Source organism: Ciona intestinalis, unplaced genomic scaffold (assembly GCF_000224145.3).
Source record: "Ciona intestinalis unplaced genomic scaffold, KH HT000159.2, whole genome shotgun sequence".
In the NCBI taxonomy this organism is placed as follows: Eukaryota; Metazoa; Chordata; class Ascidiacea; order Phlebobranchia; family Cionidae; genus Ciona; species Ciona intestinalis.
Window position 1 is genome coordinate 119108 of NW_004190481.2, and position 27992 is coordinate 147099.

General features: G+C 29.4%; 1 protein-coding gene across 7 annotated transcripts; it reads right to left on the reverse strand.

Moving 5' to 3' along the window:
* On the reverse strand, positions 1 to 27967 carry LOC100179911 (laminin subunit beta-2). Of its 7 annotated transcripts, XM_026839142.1 has the most exons (35): positions 27840 to 27967; positions 26796 to 26940; positions 26415 to 26553; positions 25970 to 26146; positions 25276 to 25439; positions 24294 to 24480; positions 23959 to 23979; positions 23336 to 23362; positions 21938 to 22058; positions 20458 to 20646; positions 19968 to 20147; positions 19280 to 19392; positions 18288 to 18503; positions 17784 to 17936; positions 16707 to 16857; positions 15578 to 15687; positions 14857 to 15046; positions 14283 to 14426; positions 13665 to 13896; positions 12825 to 12988; positions 11959 to 12183; positions 11019 to 11233; positions 10129 to 10225; positions 8524 to 8916; positions 7040 to 7231; positions 6396 to 6561; positions 5723 to 5907; positions 5032 to 5273; positions 4593 to 4778; positions 3744 to 3882; positions 2929 to 3136; positions 2473 to 2614; positions 1951 to 2127; positions 1294 to 1438; positions 1 to 764 (listed from the first exon to the last, which is right to left on the reverse strand). In XM_026839142.1, the coding sequence occupies exons 1-35, from the start codon at positions 27874 to 27876 to the stop codon at positions 631 to 633; spliced, it is 5706 nt and encodes a 1901-aa protein (XP_026694943.1). In that variant the 5' UTR covers positions 27877 to 27967; the 3' UTR covers positions 1 to 630. The 7 variants fall into 7 exon arrangements, with proteins under 7 accessions (XP_026694943.1, XP_026694944.1, XP_026694945.1 ...); XM_026839143.1 differs by lacking the exon at positions 23959 to 23979 and having other exon boundaries at positions 27840 to 27916; XM_026839144.1 differs by lacking the exon at positions 23336 to 23362 and having other exon boundaries at positions 27840 to 27916.
* Positions 27968 to 27992: the final 25 nt, after the last annotated feature.

A 27992-nucleotide genomic window follows, 5' to 3' on the forward strand; every position in this document is an offset into this window, starting at 1 on the left:
TTTTCGTTCGCCTTTTACATTTATTACGAGACTTTCACTTGAAATAGGACCAGATCGTTTTTAAAGTCACACAAAACAGGCATACATGGCGTTAAATGGTAACAGTTACTTTTTAAAACGCCTTAAAACAGGACAAAGGCGAACGAAACGAACTGAAAAAAACGCACGCTAAGGTTGGACATTTTTTTGCGTTTTTTCAGTTCGTTTAATTTTGTTCAACCTTGCAGTTCGACTTTAAAATCGACTGCAGGCGGCAGTTGCTTCTATATACAAACACATATAAAGTTATGCTGACTTGAATTCATGCTGTAATATTAATCTAGCTTCTATAAATGCAATAAAATTTAAAAAAATAACTGCAGTTTAAAAAACGCATTTTTTTTTCAAAAATTACAGAAAATTTTTTTTAAAAGTTTAAAAACACATCTTAAAAAAATGTAATTAAAATTATATTTTTATTAGAATTCAGTAAAATACATTTATATTTTATTTAAAAACGTTAATTAATGTTACATTTTTGATAATTCATAAAAAAAAATTAGTTAAAAAAAACTGTGTTTTACGTGTGGGTAAAAATTGACAATAAGTGATTTAATATTTAATACTGAGATGGCAGATCTGGTTTTCTTATTAACAGTTGCGAAGATATTTCTCTTGTAGTTGAATGGAAGAGTATAGACGCTCTACTTCTGCCAATAATGCATCCAGGCGGTCGTTTTTCATATTTAACTGTCGGTCATAACTGTCCAACTGGTCACTTAAGCCTAAAAAAAAACAGAATAAAAATTTAAAATTTGGTAAGAATGATCTGAAAAAAATAATAAAATATTTATCCTTGCGTGGAAGGAAACGACAGTCGTTATAACATGGGTGTTTTGTTTTATACACCTCGTGCCAGCTAACGAGTTACAATGTATGTAACTTTGTGGGTGATTGGTTTTATCTTTTTGTATGTTTTTTTAAAGCTTAGAAATCTATTTGAGAGAAATAACTTAGCTGTTTTCTGCTACTGCATATACACAATTGCTTTAAATTCGCTTAAAACAATTTTTTTTAATTTATAATGTTATAGTAGGGTGGGGGAAAATGGGACACTTTTAGCACATAATATCAAAATATCCTGACCGTGTTTTAAACAATTAACAACAGTCTATGGAAGTCGTGAGGATACGGTTTTATAATTCTTTGAATGTTCTTTGTTTACTACCAAATGGGACGAGAAAATAGGATAAAAAGATGTCCCATCTTCCCCCACCCACTATATTTTGAGTTAGGTTATAATAAAACACTTACTTTCAAATTGCTGCTGGTTTTGAGCCACAGTATCTGTGAGTTCTTGTGCTTTTCTCCTTAAAGCAGCAAGTCTGTCCGTCTTATCTTTCTTTTCATTTATTGCAGATGTTGCTTCATTAATTAAAGCGGACTGACCTTGTAAATTCTGTGAAAAAATAAATTTAAATTAAAAAAAATTTGAAAAAACTTTAAAAAATGACAAAAAAGTTATTAAAAAAAAATTTGAAAAAACTTTAAAAAATGACAAAAAATTTCAGAAAAGTTTAAAAATATGTTAATCAAATTTAGTGATTTTTTGTCTAATCTGGCCCTAAACTCAAAGTACCCTGAGTTGCCATGCCGTAGGACCTTACCCATATAGAATAGAAAAGTTTAAAGTACAGAAAAGCTACCAAATATTGTACATTCACAAAATTCTTTGTTTGCGACGCAAAACCGTTTTGCAAAAAGTATCAAAATACAAAACGTAAAAAAAACTAAACTAACTATCAAAAAATAATTACCAAAAAAATATTCTAAATTAGCTTGTTATAATTATTAATTATAAAAAAAATCTCTTTTTTTGTAAAACAGTTAAAAAAACTCTGCCCAAAAATATATCCCAACCCTATATTGTTTACATAAAACATAAAAAAACTAATACAACCAGTGTAATACCTGCAGGGCCATATTAGCAGTTGCATTTGCAGCAGTTGCTTCGTCTAAAGCACTGCCGAGGCTCAGTTTGTTTTCTGTAAGTTGATGTTCCACTGCATTCAGTCGTTCAGTGAATTCACCGATGCGATTCGAAATTCCAGTCATTTGGCCTTCCAAATCTGTTATTGCGGACTTTATCTGAAAAAAAATTGTTGTTTAGTTGTATACCTCATGCTCGCTGTCGAGTTATAACATGTGTGTCTTCTTATACACCAGACACATATGGTGTATTCATACACCTCATGCTCACTGTTGAGTTATAACATGGGTGTCTTCTTATACACCAGATACACACGGTGTATTCATACACCTCATGCTCACTGTCGAGTTATAACATGGGTGTCTTCTTATACACCAGATACACACGGTGTATTCATACACCTCATGCTCACTGTCGAGTTATAACATGGGTGTCTTCTTATACACCAGACACACATGGTGTATTTATACACCTCATGCTCACTGTCGAGTTATACCACACACCTCATTAATTTTATCTTCTGCAAGTTGAATATCATTGGCTGCTTGTGTTTTCGCGGCTTCTGCTGCTCTCGAAGCGTTATCTGCTTGCGATAAAGCGGTGACGACAGCTTTAGCATCGCTTGCTACTGCTGTGGCTGCTTGTCTGTGGTAAATATATGGTTAAAATTAAAAAATTTTAATGTTAATCAAAAATTAAATTAAAAAAGATAAAAAATAATACTTTTTGTGTATTTAATAAAAAATAAAACAAAATTAAATAAAATAAAAACAAACAAAAGGGATTAAGAATTAGAACAACAAAATATAATAACTGTTTAAATGGTCAGGGAAAAAATTATGAAACAACTTGAAAATTTGAAAAAATAAAAAATATTTAAAAAATGAAAAAATTATCAAGAAATAAAAAGAAAAATTAAAAAAAAAATAAAAAAATTACAAAAATGTCAAAAATTTTACTTTGCTTGATTAGCATCTGCAAGAAGTTGATTCGCTCTTTCGAGATCTCCGTCCGTTTCGGCCAAAATTTCATCAACATTTGGAAGTCGATCAACCAGATCTCGGATTTCCTCTGCAAGAGCATCGATCTCGGATCTTGAAACAGGAAGAGACAGAGCGAGGACTTGATTCGCGAGGTCTTTGATGTCATTTGGATCGGCTTTTTCTTCTGTTAAAAAAACAAATATATAAAATTAAAAAAATATTTTTTATTACTTTAACACAAATTGCAGTTTTTTTTATTTGCATTTTTTTTGTAAACAATTTATTTAATATTTTTTTAAGATATTTATTTATTTATTAAAACAAAAGTACAAAATGACATTCGAGTTGACTTTTTCTTCTGTTCAAAAAATAAAAATTTAAAAAAATAAAAAATTTATAAGTTATAATTTTAACAATCATTGCAGTTTTTTTGTAAAATAATTTTTGAATACATTTATTTAACATTTTTAAAATGAAAATTTTTTATTTAATATATTTATTTAAAAAAAAACTCTAAAATACAATTGAATCCAAAATGTAGAGAAACTGCAAAACATGGTTAAATTTAAACCTTAAAAATTTAATTTTTTAAAAAATAAATTCTAAAATATTTTAAACTTTTCTAAGGTTAATTTTAAAATATTTGTTTTGATAATTGTATTTTTTTCCATTTTATTTTAGATTTTAAACAAGTTTTAATTCAGATATCTTCAAATATATATATTTTAAATAAAAAAAAATAATTTTTTAATAGGTAAAAAAATAAAATATTTTCAAAAAAACAAACAAACCTTCTAAAAATTCCCGAATATCTTGAATTAGTTTTCGAACTTCAGAATTTTGTTGTCGAATAACGCTCTCCACCTCTTGCGCCATCGTGTGGGCTTCTTGTGCTTGATTTTTCGCTTCCTGGGCGCTTGTTTTTGCAAGCTGCACAAAAAATATTTTTTTATAACTATAAAAAAATGGTAGTTTTTTATATTTAATTTTATAAAAAATAATTGTTTTATAGTTACTCATAAAAATATTTTTTTTTATATTTAATCTCATAAAAAATTTAAATATATTTCTTTTTTAAATTATATTTAAACATTTTTTTCGCCTACAAAAACATATGAAATTAACAACTAGACAACAAAATTAAAACTTTGTCTTTGCTTAATACATCACATATATATCTAGAAAAATACAATCTAAATTATTTTTATCAATATGTCTTTGGAAAAAATATACATATTTATTTTATTTTTAATATTTAATTTTTATTTTATTTTTTTTTAATATTAAGTCTTTGGAAAAATCATGCAAACATATATATATATATATATATATACAATATATCAGTGGCTTATCTGGTATGAAAACGTAGTGTATTTCCAACGTTTCGTCTGCCATACAGCGAGACTTCATAATTTCCCTGATGAAGTTTTGCCGTATGGCAGAGGAAACGTTGGAAAAAATACGTTTTTATACCAGATGAGCCACTGATATATCGTTTATATATATATATGTTTGCATGATTTTTCCAAAGACTTAATATTAAAAAAAAAAAAAATGCCTGGTTGCAGAAGTAACATAATATATATATATATATATATATGCTTTTAATATTTAATTTTAATTTCTTAATTGTTTTTTACCTGAACTCTGTTTCTAAGGTCCCCAGTTTCATCGGCAACCCTTGTTAAAGTTTCCTGAGTTTTTTGAGCCCGGTTTTTGGCGTCGCTGGCGAATTGCACGGCACCTGTGCACCCAATACCACCACAAGTGTCGCACCCCGCGCCCCCGCAAGATTCATCACAGCCTTCAGTTGCAGCTCCGCAAATCTAAAAAAAAAAAAAAATTTTTAGCAAAAAAAAATTTTTGAGTTGGAAAAAAATAAATTGCTTTTTAGGAAAAAATAAAAACAAAAAAAAAAGTATTGAAAAATTTTTATTTTAAAATAAAAATTCAAACAGAAAAAAATCGAGCACAAAACAATTTGATTTGAGCAAAAATGAAAGTTTTTTTTAATCAAAAAATTAATATAACTTGATAAATAAATGGACAAAATAATTAAGAAACTTCTAAAACCCTTACGTCTTTATTAAGCTCCGAAAGTGTGAGATCATTGACGTCCGATTGTCTGGCTGTGATGTCATCGTTCACCTGACTAAGTTTGAAATCAAATTCCGATTGTTTGTCGTCGAGATCGGCTTCAACCGCGTCTCGAATTTGTTGGGATTGTTCAAGCAAATTCCCTGGCTCCGTGGTCGCGGCTTGTGCTGCGCGCTCTGCAGCTTCAGACGCCGCGGCTGCGTCTTCAACTTGTTTAAAAGCGGCTGAAATAAAAAAATTATTTTTTGATTTTTTAGCTATTTTTGATATTTTAAAACTATATTTATAACTTTTTTTATATAAATGATAAATACACTAAATATTCCAAATTTCAATTTAAAGAAAAAAAATCTTTAAAAAGTATAAAAAAATGATTATGGTAATTGTAAATAAAAAAAAGCTTAATAAAAGTTAAAACTACAAAAATAATAATATAGTAGGGTGGGGTAAGATGGGACACCTTTGGCACATAATATCCAAATATCCTGATCGTGTTTTAAACAAATAACAACGGTCTATGGTAGTCCTAAGGATACAGATTTATAATTCTTTGAATGTTTTTTGTTTACTACCAAATGGGACAAGAAAATTATGGTAAAAGGTGTCCCATCTTCCCCCACCTACTATATAAAATAGTATATAAAAAAAAATTTTTTTTTTAAGTAAAACTTACCAACTGGGGAAACTTTACTAATACTTTGCTTTTGATCTCGTAAATTATCAAGTTTAGCATTGACAGCGACTGCTTGTTCGTCTAAACTAATCATGTCTTCGTTAACTTTTGTGTCGTCGTTTCGAATACGTGTCATATCGTGTTCTAACGCAACCAGTTTGTCTTCTTGGAGTTTTAGGCGGTTTCTGGAGGTTTAAAAGCAAAGTAATGTCATAAAAATTTAAGGTGATGTTTATATTTTGGGAAAACATAAAAAAACGGAAAGTAAAAAAATACACAAATTTTTCAGGTAATGTCTTGAAAATTTAAGGTAATGTCTCAATTTTAGGAGAACATAAAAAAACAGAAAGTAACAAAAATACACAATTTTGTCTCGAAAACGTTAACTCTAAATTTTATGAAGACAAATAAAAAATTAGGAAGTAACAAAAATGCAAAAAAATGTTTTGTCTTTTAAATAATGCAATTAAGGAAATGTCTTGAGAATATAAGAAGATGTCTTAGAAAATATAAGGAAGATGTTTTAGTTGTTTTAATGCAAAAAACTGGTTTGGAGTTTTATTAAAAAAAAAAAAATTCCTAATATTAAAATTCCTAATATATTTTTTTTTGCATAAGATTTTTGTTTTACAAAAAATCATAAATTTGAAGTAACAACTAAACAAATACTCACTGTATCGTTTCAACCATTGCCATGAAATCGGGTTTGGGCATTTCCAGTGCATTTGCGGAAATATTTTTCAATAATTCTGTGATAAGTTCAAATTCTTCATTATAAGCTCCCGTGATACCAGTCTCACCAATCTCACGTGCACGTGAAATAGCACGGTCCGTTCGATCTGTGGAAAAAAAATTATCATAAGATAAAGTTAAATTTTTTTTTTAAGTTTTAACAAAAAATTAAAAAATTAAAAACTAAAAAAAAGCATATATACATATATATAAAAAAATATAAAAAAAACAAAATTAATAAATTATTAAAAGCAATAAAAGCAAGTTAAAAGTAAAAAATACCCAAATTTAAAATTCAGTTTAAAAATAAAGCCTAATTTCCGTTTCAAAATAATTTAAAATAAAATAAATTTAAAAAAATAAATTCAGTTTTAAAATTAACGTGAATAAAAAAGCCTAAACTTAAAATTCAGTTATACTTAAACAATGACTTTTAAAAATTAACCTTACCTTAAAAAAAAGTTTCACCTTTTAGTTTAGAAATAACAAAAATCTGCATTATGTAACTTTTAAAACAAAAATAAAAAATAAAAAATAACAAAAATGTTTTCTTGAAAAAAAATTACTTTCAAAAATTTTTTTTACCTTTCAGTTGAGAAATTATTACATCCCAATTATCAAAGCATTCTCCGCAAGGTTCACAGTTCGGGACCTCCCCAGTAAATCCTCTTAAACAGCGGTCACACCTGCGACCCCCGACCCCGTCTCTGCACTCACATTGTCCAGTGTTGGTGTTGCATTGCGTGGATACAGACCCAAAGATGTTGCACTCACAAGCTGTAACAAAAATTTTTTTATAAAAATAAATGAAAAAAAAATAAAAAAATTCGGTGATTTCTTTTATAGTTGAATATGTTAGTTCTGTTAAAAAAAATTATTTTTATTTTTTTTTTAAATTGTTATTTGTTAGTTCTGTTCAAAAATTACATTTGTTAAACTGAAACACAATTTTTAAAATGAATAAATAATAACAAAATCTTGTGTACTCTACAAGTTGTTAAAAATTTTGTTAGCAAAATTGTCATTTTAAAAAGTTGCATATTTTTCGACTTTACAAAAAATTTGCCTTCAGAATTTTATAGAATTTAAAAAAAAAAAACTGGATTTTCGTACCAAACTTTACAATAATATGCATTAATGAGTTTTATAGAATGTATGAATGTATATATGTTCCAAAATAAATATAATATGGGAAAAAAACTTAGTATTTTGTATTCAATAGCCTATTTAAAATAAAATTGCATATTTTTGTAGTAGTATTACTAAAAATATTATTATATTAGTGACACAAATATCTAATGTTAGCACCCCACTAAAATATTAATACTAAAAAATAATATTTTTTGTAAATTAGTATTATGTATGTAACATATAGTAGATTGGGGTAAAATGGTACACCTTTACCGCATAATATCCAAATATTTTGGTTGTGTTTTAAACAGTTATCAACGGTCTATGGAAATCGTGAGGATACAGTTTTATAATTCTTTGAATGTTCTTTGTTTACTACCAAATGGGACAGGCAAATAGAATGAAAGGGTGTCCCATCTTCCCTCACCCTACTTTGAGTTGTATTCTGTCTTTTTTAGCCGTTTATATAATTTAAATTAAAAATGCTTCTTATAATAATAAAAATACTTTTAAATGCTGGTACAGTTACAAAAATTCACTAAAATTTACCCTTTTAGTTTAAAGCAATTGGAATATTTACTTTTATGCAATATAAGCTAAAAACAGTTATATAAATGGTAAAATATAGATGTTTTTATATAAAATTTCTAATTTTAGTTAAAAACTAAAATAGTGTTAAGAAATAGCAGGAAAATGTGCTCATGCAAAAATTACTAAGGTGTAATTATAGAAAAACTGCTGGATTTTAGAACAATTTTAAACTAAATTAAGATTTCCAAATTAACAGTTTAAAAAATTGCAAAAAAAATAGGTAAAAATATTGGTCTAGAACACCAGTGTGAGGCCTACAACGAACAAATTCACCAATTATGTTGAATTACAGTTGATTTTGCATTCTGTTTCTACCGTTTCCCAACACACGCATGCGTGAGGTTTACCCAAAGTTACACTAGCTGTTGAAACATTTTGTGTTGTTGTTTTTGTTGTTGTTGTGTCAAAGGAAAATGTTGTTGTTTCTTGAAATTTGGTGCCAGTTGTTGCTGTTATTGTTTTTGTTGATGTTGAAATGCCAGGCTTTTGGGAGGTTGTTGTTGATTTTGTTGTTGTTGTTGAAATACTGGGATTTTGGGTGCTTTTTGTTGTTGATATTGTTGTTGTTGAAATGCCGGGCTTTTGAGTACTTGTTGTTGTTGTAAAAGTGTTGGAGTTTTCAGTTGTTGTTGTTGTTGAAATACTGGGATATTTTGTTGTTGCTGTTTCTGACAACTTGGGCTCAGTTGTTGTTGTTGTTGTTGTTGGACCAACAGTAGTGAAGAGTGGAAAAGGAGTAGCTACTTACATAATCAAACATTCAAAAAACATAAATCTAAAAAAAAGCTCTTTTCCGCAATTATTTAACACTTTTTGACTCCGTAATTAGTACAGGGTAAAAATAAGCTGTTTTAGATTTATATTTTCCTGGATAGCAATAACTTAAAAAGAAAATTGAAAAAATAATAGGTTTTTTTGGGACTTTCAGATTTTGTAAAAAGTTTTTTTTCAAAAATATAAAAATTTAAAAAAAATTATAACAAAAACAAAAAAGTATAAAAAATTTCATAAAAAAAAACAAAAAAAGTATATACATACAGTATTAGGTTTTTTTTTTTTATAAAAATTATATTTTTAATTGAAGAACAATAGAATTTGTAAATTAAAAACATATTTTATATAAGAAAGCTATAAGGGCAATCAGCTTAAGCAGCAAAAGCAAAATTAGTTAAAAATTTGATGCAAGAAAAGCAAAATTAAAATATTCTGAAAGTATAAAGTTAATAACTTTAATATATACTGTGCATTAAGTAATAATGAATATCAATTTTTATGTTTTAAAAAAGTAATAGAAAAATAATATATCATAATAAATAAACTGTCTACTGAATATTAAAAAAAATATGTTATAAATTTAATACAAAACATTTATAAAAATTTAACTTAAATTGCCCCCCCCCCCCAAAAAAAAACTAATTTTTTTTGGGACTTGTAGCATATGAAGCTAAAACAAACCAGTTCTATGCAAAAATTTGCGCAAAATTTAAAAAAAAAGAGAGTTTTAATGTGAATTACAGTACTTTTGTTTAGAAGCTATATTAAATGCTTTTGAAATAGCACGTTTTATGTGAAAACTTAATTTGCTAGTAATATCGCTGTAATGTAGACTAAATACAACTTAAAACTTATTTCATATATGCATGTTTCAGTACAGAAAAAATGAATATTTTAACTAAACACGTTTATAATTAACTAAATTTTATATGTCTTCGTAAATGTAAATATGTTTTAACTTTAACTTGATAATAATTAAACATAAATGGCCTGTTTGTCTGATAGGTGTAGCGACCACGCTTATTTTCTTCCAATTAAATGTAAATATGTTTTTTACTGTAAGCGTGTTTGAACAAGTGTTGTTTTGTCGCTATTTCCTGTCTTTTGTTTAAAATATTTCTAAATCTTCGCTACCGTAATCAGAGAGACAAATACATTTAATATTATTACAATCTTACCGTAACATTCAATGTCTGGGTTACCAAAATAACCATCTGCACAGTTGTGACAGGTACGACCACCAAATCCATCCACGCAAAGACACTGTCCAGTTATCTAATCAAAAATATCCGGTTAAGATTTTAAAAAATTGGTTTCAAAAAATGAGGATTTTAAACTTTTTTACAAAAAAAAAATTTTTTTTCAAAATTTTTTAAAAAATTTGTTTTTAAAAATCATTTTTTTTAAATGGCAAAAATTTAAGATTTTTTTTTACAAAACAAAAAAAATCTTTTAAAACAATTTTTTTTTCTTTTAAATGTCAAAAAATTTTAAATTTTTGTTACAAAACAAAAAAATTCTTTTAAAACAATTTTTTTTTCTTTAAATGTCAAAAAATTTTACATTTTTTTACAATAAAAAGGTTAAGGTTTAAGAACTTTTTTACAAAATACAAGCAAAACTGAATGTCTGGAAATTTTAACAGCTCATTAGTGACCAATATATTACTGTTAATTGTCTTGCTTAGGGAGGCACACACTATAAAGGCACATAATTGTAGCATCATCGAGTTTTGAACCCGGTACCCTTATGTTACAATGTACATATTCAGAAGACATAGTTTGACAATCATGATAAAAATTGTGAAAAAGTGTGACGTCAATACTAAAATAATACATATAGTACTGTGGGGTAAGATGGGACACTTTAGGCACATAATATCCAAATATCCTGATCGTGTTTTAAACAGTTAACAACGGTCTATAGGAGTTGTGAGGATACGGTTTTAAATTCGTTAAATAGTCTTTGTTTACTACCAAATGGGACAAGATAAGAGTAAAAAAGTGTCCCGTCTTTCCCCACCCTACAATATGTTTCTTTGATAAAAAAAACAGTAATAAAAAATTACCTCATTGCAAGTTGTTCCCAAAGAATGTTCCGGACTACATCCGCACGATTCACAGCCCGTACCACTGGCCAACTTCCAATGGTTAGGAAGACATTGGTCGCAGTTTTGTCCAGACACATTAGGATAACATGGGCATTGCCCTGTTGTTGCATCACACTGACATTGTCCGTTCACGCACACAGAACTGTCGGTTCCCAACAAATTACACTGGCAAGCTAAAATCAATATTTTTTTAAAAATATTGTTGTTTTAATTTATTTTAATTAATTAAAAAAAAGTGTGTTTGGGTCAGAAAAAAATTTTTTTGTAAAAAATATTTCCATAAAAAAATGAAATTAAGTATATATTTTATTGGACAGCGCATTTTAGTAAAAAAAAAATATTTTAATTAAAAAAAAAGTAATTTATATTATCTTTTCTGGCATAAAAACAGTGACTTATTAAACAAATACTTTTTCATTTATTTTATGTTTAGCATTTTATTTTTAATGTGTTTCTTATAGTTAACAATCTGGACAACCCATTAGTGACCACTGGGTTGGAGCAATTACTGTAAAGTGTTTTGCCCAAGGACACAAACACAAAAAAAACAATAATAATCATTTTTGAACCCAGTGGCCACTAATGGGTTGTTCAAATTATCAGCCATACATAAAATATAAAAAAAATCCAAAAAAATAATCACCCACAAAGTAACATACATGGTATTGGTAACTCGTAAGCTGGCACGAGGTGTATAAAACAGAACACCCGTGTTATTACAACTGTCGTTTTCCGGCCACGCGAGGATAAAGCAAGGTACATTTATTCATGTATTACATTTGGTACAAAATTTTACTCACAAAAAAACACGAAATAAAAAAGATAGAACGCGCATCTCCAATGTCGGCAAAGGAGAAGTGATACACTCTCTTTCTTTAGTTACATTCACATTACTTACCCATGCAGTTTTGATCAAGTGGATTTCCGTAATAGTAATCCCTGCACTGCTCACAATGTGGACCAGCTGTATTATGCAAACAATTTGTACAGACACCTGTGGCACTATCACATGCTGTTGGGTCAAACGGGTCAATATTATTGTTACATTCGCACTTTCGGCACAGCCCGTTCACTGTTTGGGGGTTGCCCCAGTAGGCCGGTGCGCATTGGTCGCATCGTGCACCTTTTGAAAAATATGTTTTGATTCAAAAAACAATTTTCACTGTAAAAATTATTTTTATAAAAAAAATGATAAAAAGTATAAATTAATTATTAGGCATTTTGGTAAAAATTATAAATTTTTTTTCTATATTTCTTGGTGAAAATAATACAGTTATTTACAATATAATAATTATAGTTAAACTAAAAAAAGTATTCACTGCAAAAAGTGTATTAGAAAAAAATATGCACTCTAAAAGGGTTTGTAAAAAAATAACACTAAAATAATAATATTTACTTTAAAAAAAATTGCCATTTAAAACAGTAGTATTTTAATGTGCTAAGATTCTAACACAATTTTCTCGATAAAAAAAAACTGCATTTGAAATGGAAGTATATAAAAAATTAAAAAAAAACAGTAATATTTTCTTATAGGCTGAAAGTGAAAAAGAATTAATTATAAGAATAATAATTCAGCTGAGTAACCAATTTTCGCAAAAAAAGGAAAAAAAAATTAAAACGGTAGTATAAAAAATTAAAACAAAAAACAGTACTATTTTCTAATGGGCTAAAAATAAAAAATAAAAAAATAAAACAAAAAACAGTACTATTTTCTAATGGGCTAAAAAAAAAACAAAAAAAACAATTAAAACAGTGGTAATTTACCTGCATAGCCAGGCATACAGTAGCAAACGACTTGGCCAGACACTTGGTCTTGTCTACAACCTGTAGAATACTGCCTACCACTTCCAGGGCCATCGGGACACATGCACGCTTTACATTGGTCTAGACTTCCCAATAACGGATTGCCGTAGTAACCATCTATGCAGCTGTGGAGACAATGAAAATTATTTAAGTTATTTGGCGTTGTGGGGCAAAGAGTTCAGAGGTAATGGGTTCAAGGCTCGTCATTGCTACCATTGTGGGAGTATGTGTCCTTGGGCAAGACACTTAACTGTAATTAATGGGTTGTCCAAATTGTCAGCCACACATAATGAAACAAAACAAAAACCAAAGTAACATACATGGTAACTCGTAAGCTGGCACGAGGCGTATGAAACAGAACACTAGTGTTATAATGACTGTCGTTGCCCCGCCACACTAGATAAATGTAATGTCTAAACAAGTCAGTTATTTCATGTAATGTCTAAACAAGTCAGTTATTTCATGTAATGCCTAAACAAGTCAGTTATTTCATGTAATGCCTAAACAAGTCAGTTATTTCATGTAATGTCTAAACAAGTCAGTTATTTCATGTAATGTCTAAATAAGTCAGTTATTTCATGTAATGTCTAAACAAGTCAGTTATTTCATGTAATGTCTAAATAGGTCAGTTATTTCATGTAATGTTTAAACAAGTCAGTTATATTATGTCATTTTGAACAAGTCAGTTTTTTCTTGTAATGTCTAAATGCCTAAACAAGTCAGTTATTTCATGTAATTTTCATGTAATGAAATTTCCAAACAAGTCAGCTATTTTAGGTAATACCAAACAAAAAAACTTACGAGTCACAATGTGCGCCCATAGTGTTATCTCTGCATCCTAAACACTCCCCAGTTTCCTGGTCACAGGAGTCCGTATGTCCATTGCAGTTACATCTGTAGCAGTTAGGGTAGTCGTAGTGTCCAGGCATGCACTGGTTGCACCTGCGGCCCGAGACGCCCGGAAGGCACTCGCATTGACCGCGCGCGATGTCGCAAAACTCATTTCTAGATCCAAGCGCGTCGCAATCGCATTCTAAAATAGAAAAAAAATTTAAATTATATTAAAAAAAAATTAGAATTTGTAAAGTAAAAAAAAATTGTAAAAAAAATAAATTGTAGTAATTTTACCAAGTATTTGTACGGTAAAAGAAGGAATGAATATTTTTAACTTATTTATCCTCTCGTGGCCAGAAAACGACTGTCGTATTAACACGAGTGTGTTTCATACACCGTATGCTCTCTTAGAAGTTACCATGTATGTAACTTTGTTGTTGATTGTTTTTATATATGGCCAAGAAATTAGACAACCCATTAGTGGCCACTGGGTTGAAGCAATTACTGATAAACATTTTGCCTATACACATACGCCGAATAAATAGCAGCATCGCGCCTTGAACCTTGTACCCTACCAAAACTTACCTCTACACCCAGTTGGTCCAAATCCATAAGTTCCGGGAGCGCATCGGTCGCATTTGCGTCCTATTACATTTGGTTTACATTGGCACTGGCCTGCCCATGTTTCACAAATGGAACTTGTACTGCCTTGGGGGTTGCAGTCACACGCTGAAATACATAACAGGCATTATTGAATGACTTTTTTTGTATTATATATATATAAAAAAAAAATTTTTTTAGATGTTAAATGTCAAAAATTTTTAACAAAAATTTTTGGTGTTTTTAATTGTAGATGTTAAATGACTGATTTTTTGCTATTATGTAAAAAAATGAACTTGTTTAAACATTAGATAAAGTAACTAAATTGTTTGAAAAAAATAAACATGACTTATTCACATTCAGGCCTTTCTACAAAAAAAAACTTTCCAAACAACACAAAAAGTAACAAAAAAAACAAAAAACACCTAAAAAGTAACAAAAAAAACAAAAACACCTAAAAAGTAACAAAAAAAAACACCTAAAAAGTAACAAAAAAACAAAAACAACCAAAAAAGTAACTAAAAAAACAAGAACACCTAAAAAGTAACAAAAAACTTACGTTTAGCGCCGTCATGTATAATAGCAGACATTGAGAAAAGAAGGTCCGCACATTCTTCATGGGGGGTTCTGTCAGGAACGTACATTTCACTTTCTTCACATTCAAGCTCCGTAAACTGTCGCGTGCGCTGTCGGCCTTCGATGGTACCTTGGAACATGTCTAAACCGCTATGGACCGGAACCACAAGAAGCTGTAATGCAGTGGTTCTTAAACTCTTTGTATGTTTTAGCATTTAAAAAAAGAGGCTTATCCGATTTACCCCTAATATGTAATATGACGCTCAGTTATTAAAAGCGAAAGCAGCTAATTACAGCAGTTATATTTAATGCGACGAATGAGCTTTCTTTTTGGCAACGAGTTTAATGTCTGATAAAGTACTGCAATTGGCACAATTTTTCTGTCGCATTAAAATATGTGGATTTTGATTGGCAGCTCATTTACCCTCTTATACAAGGAAGTTTAAGAAACGCTGCTAAAAAGATTGGAGGAATACCTTATGCTCACCGTCAATGCATACTTGTTTAGGTAATAAAGAAAAAAAAATCGCCCACAAAGTAAAATAAATGGTAACTCCACTAACTCGTAAGCAGGCACGAGGTGTATGAAACAGAACACCCGTGTTATAACTACTGTCGTTTTCCAGTCACGCTAGGATAAAGTAAGTTACATTCTCCTTTATTCAGGTTTTATACACCTCATGCTCGCTGTCAGTTTTACTTACTGAGTCAATCAGAATATCCGGTGTAAGACCATTAGGATCGTGTTCACGTTGATATCTTCTCATATCCAGTATAATACGATAAGTGTATTTACTTTCCAAACATATAATACCTTTGAAAAAACATAAAATATTAAACATACAAAAATAAACAGTTTAAAGAAAAAAAGTTAGTAAAATGTTCAACAAAAGGAAACATTTAAAACTGTAGAATTCAAAACGATGAATATATATATATATATAGTAGTTTTTTTACTACCAAATGAGAGAAGAAAATAAAATGAAAACTTTTCTCATCTTCCCCCACCTTACTATTATATATAGGTCAAAATCGAAAAATAGACTTACTAAATGAGACGAGAAAATGGAATAAAAAAACTGTCTTATCTTTCCCCAACCCTACTATACATATATAGGTCAAAATTCAAATGAGAACTACAAAATGGGGAAAGAAAATAGAATAAAATTCCGTCTCATCCTACCCCATCCTACTGTACATACAAATATAGGTAAAAATTGAAATCTATATATAATTATATATATAGGTAAAAACTGAAATAAGAACTACAAAATGGGACAAGAAAATGAAATAAAAAAGTGTCCCATCATTTCCCAACCCTACTATTTATACAATATATAGGTAAAAATTGAATGAAGATCTACAAAATGCGACGAGAAAATGAAATAAAAAAGTGTCCCATCATTTCCCAACCCTACTATACATACATATATAGGTAAAAATTGAAATAAGAACTACAAAATGGCACAAGAAAATGAAATAAAAAACTGTCCCATCATTTCCCAACCCTACTATACATATATATATAGGTAAAAATTGAAATAAGAACTACAAAATGGCACAAGAAAATGAAATAAAAAACTGTCCCATCATTTCCCAACCCTACTATACATACAAATATAGGTAAAAATTGAAATAAGAACTACAAAATGCGACGAGAAAATGAAATAAAAAGGTGTCTCGTCTTTCCCCACCCTACTATATATAATTATATATATAGGTAAAAATTGATTGAAGATCTACAAAACGCGATGAGAAAATGAAATAAAAAAGTGTCCCATTTTCCCCACCCTACTAATTGTAGGTAAAATTGAAATATGTTGAAAATCTCACCCAAACTACTATGTGTGGTTGGTGGTCCAGGTAGTGACGTCATCCATTCATCATCCTCAGGTCTTGTGTTACCACAGGGACTTGAAGTTGGAATATTCCCTCTGTTAGGTCGGTCTATCGTCACGTCTACGTACTGCCACATATTTGGCATCTAAAAAAACAGGTATTTAAATCTTTTTTAATTTTTTTTTACTAAACTTTGTATTAATTTTTTGCTAATTTTAAAAAACAAAACATTTTTTTTTAAATTTGTTTTCCAATTTTTTTGATAATTTTTGTTAAATTTGAAAAAAATATATTTATTTTTTTATTGTGGGTAATAATGTAATGTCAATCTACTGAAACACATTATATATATAATACATTTATATATATAATACAGAATTTTACTGGCATATTTTTGCCGATTTGTTTTTATAATTATTTTTTAATATTTACATTGTATTTATTTATTACATCCACACTTTTTTTTTTATGTTTGTTATTTCTTCATTAAGAAAAGTAGATGTACTCATAACTTTTTTATTTTTACAATAATGTTACTTTTTGGTATTTTATCAATTTTTGTATACACACACACACATACATATATATGTATTATATATATTACATTCATTTTTTCCTATTTTCTGTCCATTATAAAAAATAAATACCCATACACACACACCTATATAGATATAATATATATATATAGTGGTGAAGCCAGAAAAAAATAAGGGGGGGTTTTAATAAAAAAAAATTCAAATTTTTTTTTTTTAAGTAATTTTTTTGGGGGGGTTTATAAGGGGGGGTTGCGACACTCTAAACCCAGGTAAAGCCAGAAAAAAATAAGAGCGGTTTTTTTCAAAAAAATTTCAATTTTTTTTTAATCAATTTTTTGGGGGGGTTTATAAGGGGGGGTCGCGACACTCTAAACCCAGAAAAAAGCCAGAAAAAAATAAGGGCGGTTTTTTTCAAAAAAATTTCAATTTTTTTTTTAATCAATTTTTTTGGGGGGTTTATAAGGGGGGGTTGGACACTCTAAACCCCCCTTTCTGGCTGCGCCACTGTATAAAAATATATATTAATAAAACTTACTGTAGATTGGTATCTAAGCACTAGATTGTAATCCATTGATTTCGGCAAGTTATTGACGGTGAATATAATAACCCCTTCTTCTTGTACGAGCATGAACCCGTCACCTGTCCATGTGAGGGGTGGAACGTGCTTTCGCTTGTCTTCAAATGCACCCTGGGAAAAACAAGATAATTAAATTTTTAATTTTTTAATAAAAAAAAAATATTTTTAATATTTTTTTTTTCGAAAAATATATATTTTTATATGTTGTTGTTTAAAAATTGAAGAATATAAAAATAAAATCGCAAAAAGTAACGACAAAATAGAAACATGAAAAATTACTTATTTGAAAATTAAAAAATGAGGCATTTTTGGGTAATAGGTATTTCTAACAATAAATGGCAAAAAAAGCTAGAAAAAAATAAACTAAAAAAAATTCCAACACAAAATATGAAAAAAATACCAAACAAAGAAAATAGGAAAAAATTCAAAATCAAACAAATATAAAAAAAAAATTATTTTTACTTTTTGAATTTCTGCATCTTCAGCTTCGTACAAATAATAATCCAGTCCTGGCAGAAAATTTCCGGAAATCACCGAATCGCATCTTCTGTGGTTAATGTTAGGACGACAATTGCATTGTCCAGACGCTTGATTACAATCGTTATCATATGCGCCACCAATATCACAATCGCATTCGTTACACCCATGTGGTATCGCACTCATCCCCCAGGTTTGTGGCTAAAAAAAATTTGGTTAATTTTTTTTTATAAAAATAATTTTTTTTAACTGTAAATGTGTTTTAACAACTGTTGTTTTGTCGCTATATCCTGTCTTTTCGTTTAAAATATTTCTAAATTAAGTTATTTTTTGTTTCTATTAGAAGTTTAACTTGATAATAATTAAACATAAATGGCTCGTTTGTCTGCTAGGTGTAGCGACCACGCTTATTTTCTTCCAATTAAATGTAAACATGTTTTTTTAATTGGAAGCGTGTTTTAACAACTGTTGTTTTGTCGCTATATCCCGTCTTTTCATTTAAAATATTTCTAAATCTTCGCCACCGTAATCGAAGAGACAAATAAAGTTATTATTATTATATTTTAAACTATTTTTTCTATTCTTTTTTAACTTAAATTTTCAAATATTAGGTCTAATTGATTTATAAAAACAATAAATATATTTTTTGTACAATTTTTTTATTTAAACTTAAATATTCTATAAAAAAAAACTAAAAAAGTAGAGGCAATAAAATCTAACACTAGAAAAAATACTAAATTAAAAAAATGAACGTAATCAAATTAGAATGATATTTTACAGAATTGAAAATAGCTATTAAACTAAAAAAGTATCTAAAAATATATTTCGGCATCAAAAATCTAACACTAGAAAAACGGTAAACTAGAAAAATAAACACAATCAAATTAGAATGATATTTTACGGAATAGAAAAATGGCTATTTTAGTATTAAATACTATAATAGTATCAAAATATTGTTAAAATTATGTAATACTTACGACACACATATCACATCTCCTGCCAGTTGTAAAACGTTTGCAAATACATTGACCGGTCTCGCTGTCACATGTGTTAGCACCCGACAAAGTGCCCAAAGAATCGCAATCGCAAGCTGTAACAAAAAAATAAAACAATTACCACAAAAAATCATATATATATATTAATAACTAAATAAATTTTTACAAAAAAAATGCAAAACATAATTAAATTTAAAATGTACAAATCGAAGCATTTTAACTAAATGATGAAATGTGATACAGTTTCATTCTTCTATTTAAACTCTGATTTATTTTTCGTTAAAGAATTCTTCTTAACAGTATTCCTTGAAAAAAATTTATATATATATATATATATATATATATAATTTTCTCAATGCTTTAAAATTGCCACATATATAACTTTGTGGTAAGTCATTTTGATACAAAATTAAATGTCTTGCTCAAACAATAATATACACAAAACCATTTTGACAGTAGTTCAACTACGTTATTGTCGTTTAATTAAACGCAAATATGTTTTTAACTGTAAGCGTGTTTTAACAACTGTTGTTTTGTCGCTATATCCTGTCTTTTCATTTAAAATATTTCTAAATCTTCGCTACCGCAATCATAGAAACAAGTAAAGTTATTATCAAATTATAACATTAACACACACACTCGCAATCACACCCAAAATTCACCACTGTACCTGTACATCCATTGGGGTTATTGGCATCGAGTCCAAAATAGCCATCTCTGCACTGGTCGCATCTTTGTCCTTGTACGTACTGTTTACACCGACACTGGCCAGCTATCATGCCTAAATCTGGGTCCGTGAGACCGTCGCAAATTCCATCGTCAAGCGAGCCAGCAACGTCGCAGTCGCAAGCTATACAAACACCAGAGGTCACCAAAGAGCATGCAGTAAGTTTTATTAAAAAAAAAAATTTAAAATTTTTTTTTTAAAAAATTGTTTTTTTTAAATGAAAATAAAAGTTTTTTTTTTTAATTACAATATTTTGCCCTTTTAGAAAAAAACTAACGATTTCTAGTAATTTTTTAACGTTTTTTTACTTGTTTTTTTTATGAAAAATTATTTTATATATTTATATAATTTATATCACCTGCATCAAAATATATCAAAAGTTTTTCTCCAAAAAAACACCTTTTTGTTGCTTAAAAATATATATTAGACTTACCAACGCAAACAGTTGGGTCTCGAATGTCTTTGCTTGCATCTTGGTAATAATACGATGCGCACTGCTCGCAGTTTCTGCCTACGGTGTTATGTTGGCAGTTTTCACACACCCCCCCAGAAACTTGGCCAGTGGCAGCATATACAGCAGGGTCAAAATGACATTCAGTGGCGTGGTTGTTGCAGTTGCAAGCTGTGAGAACATAAATACACAGTTTTTGAGATGTTATTTGGGTAATTTTGCACATATACATTTTGGTTATTTTTAAGTAATGTTTTTGGGGTAATTGGGCTATAAACATTTTAGTAGTTTTTTGGTAATTTTTTTTATAATTTTGCCCATAAAAATTTTGGTCACTTTTTGGTTATTTTTTGGTAATTTTGCTTATGAACTCTTTTGTAATTTGCTTACAAAAACCTATAATACAGAAAAAAAATCCCAAAGTAGAAAAAATTTACAAAAAAAGTGAAACACCGTTTTTAGACGTTTTAACGTTTTAGAATGTTTTATTTTATTATAATAAAATAAATACATAGTAGGATGGGGGAAGATTGGACACCTTTCACACATAATAACCAAATATCCTGATCGTGTTTTAAACAATTCACAACGATTTATGGGAGCCGTGAGGATAAAGTTTTATAAAAAATCGTTGAATGTTTGTTTACTACCAAAGTGGAGGTGAAAATAGATTGAAAAGGTGTCTCATCTTCCCCCACCCTACTATATACATAATAAATAACAGTTGCGGTCTAGAAAATAAACATTTTTTTTAAATTTGCTTTATAAAAATCAATCTTAAAGATTTCCATGAGAAAAAAATTGGTAAACACTGATTTGGTAAAAGTTTGCGCAACACTGGGCAAACAGGATATCCTTTATTTGGTCAATTGAACTAAAATTAAAGCCTTATTCCGGTTGGGAAGTAATTAAACGTCATGATAAATGAATTGAATGTAACTTGCTTTAACTTTGTGTGGCTGGAAAACGACAGTCGTTATAACACTAGTGTTCTGTTTCATACACCTCGTGCTAAAGTTACCAAGTATGTTACTTTTTGAGCACTTTCTTTTTCTGTATGGTTGACAACTTATATAATTTGGACAACCAATTAGTGACCACTGGGTTGGAACAATTGCCTTTAAGTGTCTTGCCCAAGAACAGTAGTAGCAGTAGAGATAATTGTTTTTATTTGTATGGTTGACAATTTAGACAACCAACAATTTCCATTAAGTCTTGCCCAAGGACACATACGCCTACAATTGTAGCAGTGACAGGCCTTGAAGCCAGTGGCGCACCTTTTAAACCAAAAAAAATATTAAAAAAGAATTTTTAAAAAAATTAATAAACAACTTTTTTGAAAATTTTTTATTGAAACCCCCTTCTTATTTTTTTCTAGCTGCACCACTGCTTGAACCCATTACCTCTGGGTTAGGGACAGGCTACTAATCACTTAGCTACATTGCTAGATAATAGGGATTACCTTTGCATTCATGTGGCATGCCAGCCTCTGCGGGCCGCCATGGTTGGTCTTGATAAAATGGCAGACACTGTTCACAGTTTAATCCGACTGTATTATGTTGACATCGGCAACGACCATGCACCTGTTAGAAAATCATTTTTAAAAAAAACGTCAATTAAAAAAAAAAAAATTGAAAAAAAATGTAAAAATAAAAATTTTTGGAGGAATTTACTTTTGGGTTTAGGATAAAACAATTATGAAATGAGTATTGAAAAAGTCTTTAAAATGGAAAATTTGATACTTTTATAAAAATAAAATAAAAATTTTAGATATGTTTACAAAGTATTCACAGCTTTACCATAAATAGTTTAAAAAAAAACATTAAAAAGTAGAAAACAGAAAATATGTAAATTCCAAAAAAACTGTAAAATCAATTAAAATTTAACAAACTTGTAAAATATGCTAAAAATAAAATTTAAAATTTCTAATTTCATTATACCGTCATGCATGATTCGTACTTTGATTAAAAACTACGAAAAATTCTTTTTACACTGAAAACAGAAGTTTAAAAAAACAACAATTTTTTAAAAACAATTTTTTACATTTTTTTTATACTTATTTTCAGTGGAAAAAGTAAGAAAATGTGTAAAAACGGAATTACATGTCAAAATTTTGGGGGTTAGGGCTAACTTTGTGTTAGCATGCACATACGGACATAGTGTACATTTAAAAGCAATCAGAAATCACCACAGTTGTTAGGCAGCCGGCAAATTACGGCAAAAATCAAAAAATTTCACACAACGTAAAACTAATGCTCTGTTTACATTTATATATAACTAAATTTAACATTTTTTTTATTTTAAGAATTTTGAGGAAATTTGTTTATAATTAAAATTAAAGAGATATTTTTATTTTTTAATTTTTTCTTGATATTTTTTTAGTAGTTTTGCTATGTAAAGAGCACTAATTTTGTAGTTTTACTGTAATAAATAGGTTAAGCGGTATATATGTATTCTATGTAGTGCAAAAAATACAATACTTTATAATTTTTAAAATTGTAAAAGCTATGATTCTTCAATTTGTCACTCATTCTGACCAAATAAAAATATTTTCCGGAAAATTTGTAAAACAACACAAAGAGACTGCAGTATTTTACTTGAGCTTTACCTTAAAACTTTTCTGAACTATACAGCCTCATCTAAAATTTATTCATATTTTTTTTTTAGGTTTAGTTAGATTTTTGAATTCTTATGATTTCACATTCGATTAGAATTATTTTTCACTTGACGGTACAATCTTAAAATTACAATTTTGTTTAAAATATTTTGATTCAGTGACACGCATGCTAAATTGGGTGAATGCGTTTGAATATTTACAGTCAAATTTGGGGTAGCAAAACTGTGAGGCCATTTTACTTACTCTTCGTTGGTTTTGAGCCACTACAGACTGTAGGAAGGAAATAGTAGTTAAAGAATTGTATAATATAAAGGCCACAAAAATAAAGCCACAAATTTAAAGCCATAAAAACAAACACCCCAAAATTTCTGAACTTACTTAAAAAAATATTGGCTTCAAAAAGCTGCCTTTAAAATTGTGGCTTTAAAAGGTGGTTTTAAAATCGAATCTTAAAATTTGTGGCTTCAAAATTGTGGCTTCTGGTTATAAAACGACAAGTTTAAACCGCAATTTCGGTTAAAGTAAAAAGCAAATAAGCAAGAAAAGGTAAAGAGGTTATTTGTAAGCACTAAGAAAAAGTGTGAGGTTTAAAATACAGGGTTTGGCCAATTTTTCAATTTTTTTATATTATTTTTTTATATTTAAAATTATATATTGTATATATATATATTTTTTTACACAAATTTATATTCTGCACAATTTTGAATTTTTGTACATTTTTAACGTCTTTAATCAAAATTGATAACATTTTAGTAAAAAAATAAAAAAATAGACCATTACACTGTATTACCACCACACTTGGTTAAAATTAAGGAAAGGCAGAAACTTCGTTATTTTTGCGATTTTTTCCAAAAGCTACATTTTACCTCTGTAGCGGCCGCATTGTCCTGCATTGGTGAAAACAGAATATGCAAATGAAAGGGAAATTCCAGTACACCAGAACACAAAAAAAAAATTTAAAAAATGAAACTCTACATTATAGTATTTATCTACATAATACTCTCTGCAAATATGAGAATAGTGTCAAAATATAAAACTATATATAAAGTGAAACTCAAATTTCACTTAATTTTTTTTAATAACTTAACTTTGGCCAATGAGCAAAAAAACAAGAAAATTACTAACTAAAAATCGCTGGAACTTTTTTTGGAGGTCAAAATAAAAAAATTATATATATATATGTATATATGTATAGACTTACCATAACACTATTAGTGTGTGCGTCTCTGTGAGCTCCATTGATTGGCGTGCATTCATCAGCATGGCCGTAACAGAAGCAGTTACCGCGTACAATGAGTTCATAGAGAGCGTAGTAGTATTTGTTTTTTATGTCGTTTCGAGAATCCAATAAATCGTCGCCAAGTGTATGCAGCTCGGTGAAATTAAAACTGAAAAAAAAATTGTTTAATGTTCCATGCTAGGACCCTTTATTTATATATATAGTAGGGTGGGGGGAGATGGGACACCTTTGGAACATAATATCCAAACATCCTGATTGTGTTTTAAACAATAACAACGGTCTGTTGGAGTCGTAAGGATGCAGTTTTATAATTCTTTAAATATTCTTTGTTTACCACCAATTTTGACGGAAAAATAGAATGAAAAGGTGTCCCATCTTCCCCCACCCTACTATTTAAACCAAAGATATATAATGTACTTGTACACTCATGCTTACTGTCGATTTATAAGAAATTTGCCACAGAAAAAGTCTGCACCATTTTAGCCAGCAATTCTGGGGCAAAATAAAGTATTCTCAGTCAGTTTTAAAACATAACAGACCAGCTAAATCACAGCCAAAAATATTTAAGTAAAATTCCATATGAACTAGTTACGGTAATTTTCTGAATTTAAGCAGATTAAATTTTGAGCACTAAAATACCAAAATTTTTAGCAGTAAAATCCAGTATTAACTAGTACGGATTTGTGATTTTGAGATTTTTTTAAAGCAGTTAAACCATGTATCTTTAAGCAGTAAAATCCCATTATATATATGTATATAATGTATATTAATATATATGTATATTACAGTAACTAGTATATGTATTATAGAGAGCAGTAAAACCATGTATTTTTAGCAGTAAAATCCCATAATATATGTGTATATAATGTATATTAATATATATGTATATATATATTATATATATATGATTTTTGAGCAGCAAAATCCTGTATTAACTAGTTACCGTAAGTTTGTGATTTTGAGCAGATTTTGAATCCTGGGTACATAGGGGTCGTCAATTGTGATAAAAGGCTCAAGAACTCTGTAAATAACTTCACCGCCATTTGAGGGCTCGATTAGAGAATATCTACTGTCGCATATAACGTCGTCGATCTCACGGGGTGGCCACTGGTTAATTAAAAAGGTTTTTAAATGATGGTAATTTATTTATTTATCCTCGCATGGCTGGGTTAAAATATGATGTATTATTATGTCTTGATAAACCTTATGCTTGTTTTTGTAGTGATTTTGGTGACTGCTTTAAAGTTATACACCAAACACACATGGTGTATTCATACACCTCATGCTCACTGTTAGGTTATAACATGGGTGTCTTCTTATACAACAAACACACATGGTGTATTCATACACCTCATGCTCACTGTTAGGTTATAACATGGGTGTCTTCTTATACACCAGACACACTTGGTGTATTTATACACCTCATGCTCACCGTTAGGTTATAACATGGGTGTCTTCTTACACACCAGACACACATGGTGTATTCATACACCTCATGCTCACTGCTGAGTTATAACATGGGTGTACAGGTTTTCTTTGAATGTTTTTTTGTTTTTTTACCAAATGGGACTAGAAAATGAAGTCAAAAGGAGTCCCATCTTCCCCCACCATACTGTTTTGTTGTATTATATATTTACCTCTGGAATTCCCGGAAATGATTTGTCACAATCGTAAGCGAAATATCTGTACACAGCCCATGTTTTTCCAAAGTCCATTGAACGTTCAATAAACATGGCAGCAGGTCGGAAAGTTTTGAATGTCATTATCATGTGTGTGAATTGGAACTCAGCTTCTAAATCAAGCTGAATTGAAACCTGGAAAAAAAACGAAAAATTTAAATTTAAAATAATTAGGGGATTTTATTAGAGAAAATTTTCAAAAATTGTTTACTAAAAAAAACAAAGAAAATACATTTTCAGAATTACAAAGGAAAATGTAAAAAAATTTAAAATACTAAAACGTTTTTTTAAAGCTAAAACATAAACTGAAAATGCCAAAAAAATGTTATCTGAAAATTTAAAAAAATCATAGCAAAAAAGAGGCAAAAATATTTTTTTATGATTCCTAAACATTTCATCTTACTCTTTGTTGACCACTTTCTGACTGCCACCAGGTTAGTAAGCGATCATCCAGTTGGGTGGTGATAACATTTGAGACCTCATGCGCTTGAGCGGGCACCGAAGCATCGCACGTAAAACATTTTCGGACGTCCTTTAAATGGCTGTTAAAATAAAAACTAATATGAATGAAAGAATCTAACTTGCTTTATCTTCTCATGGTCAAAAACGACAGTCGTTATAACACGGGTGTTCATACACGTCGTGCCAGCTTACGAGTTACCATGTATGTTACTTAGTGAGTGATTATTTTTTGGGGGATTTTTTTTTATTTCATATCAATTTTTGACCAAGTATGTTACTTTTTGGGTGATTATTTTCTGAGATTTTTTTTTCTTTTTTTTACCTGACAATACAGTATCGCTCTCTTCCTTCCTGTCCGCATGTGGATGTAGATGACAACATATCTCCACGACCAACTAATAAATCACCTGTGCTGGGGAAACAACTGCTACCGGCGCATCCCCCTTGCGCAAATGCTGTTTCAATACCTGTAAAAAATAATGAATGAAATTTTGTGTTTATGAGCAAGACACTTAAGGGCAATTGCTCAAACCCAGTGGTCACTAATGGGTTGTCCAAGTTATCTGCCACACTTAAAAAAATATCTCCAAAAGAAGAATTACTCACAAAAAAACATACCTCTCAGCCAAACATAAAGAAATGAATAAAATCCTACCAAAAAATCTTATACAAAGTAACATACATGGTGGTTTTTCGGCCATGCGAAGATGAAGTAAGTTACATTCAACACATTCATATAGCCAATAATTACTTATCCTTGTGTAGTGGGGTATTGACACTAATAAAACACGGGTGTTCTGTTTCATACACCCTATGTCTGCCTACAAGTTACCATATATGTTAATTTGTGGGTGAATAGTTTTTGGATTTTTAAATTTTTTTGTTTGTTTTTTGAGAATTCGACACCCTAATAGGAACCACTGGGTTAAAGCAATTGCAATTTAGCGGCATGCGCGAGGATACATAATGCCAACAATGGTAGCAGCAATAAGTCTTGAATCCACCACCTCTGGGTTAGATACAGGCAGGCCACTTTTGGCCCAGTATTTTATAAAACATAAAAGTACATTTAAATGGGAGATATTAATAAGAGTAGGCTATTGGGTTATTATGTTCCTTGTTTTATTTCAGTACAGGAGACATGTGATTACAGCTTGAACTAGGCCAGTGATAGCTTTAAATTCAAAATATTGGCTGTAAATTCCACCATGTTTAAAAAATGTATATATATATATACGTTTTGTCTGCCAAACAGGCCAAGAAAAACGTTGGTATATATAATGAAATTAAGGATTTTATATAAGTAGTATATAAGTAGTTACATTATGCTGGGTAGTTAGTGTACAAAATATACAAATTTACATACCTATAGCAATCACTGCTACACATAGCAGAAGCCTCATTTTGACCTCTTATAACGTACAAGCTACTATTTCAATAATCGACCAGTCCTGTAGCTAAAACAAACAGATTTAGTAAAAATTGTAGTTGCGGGAAAGTAAACAAAATGCAACAACAT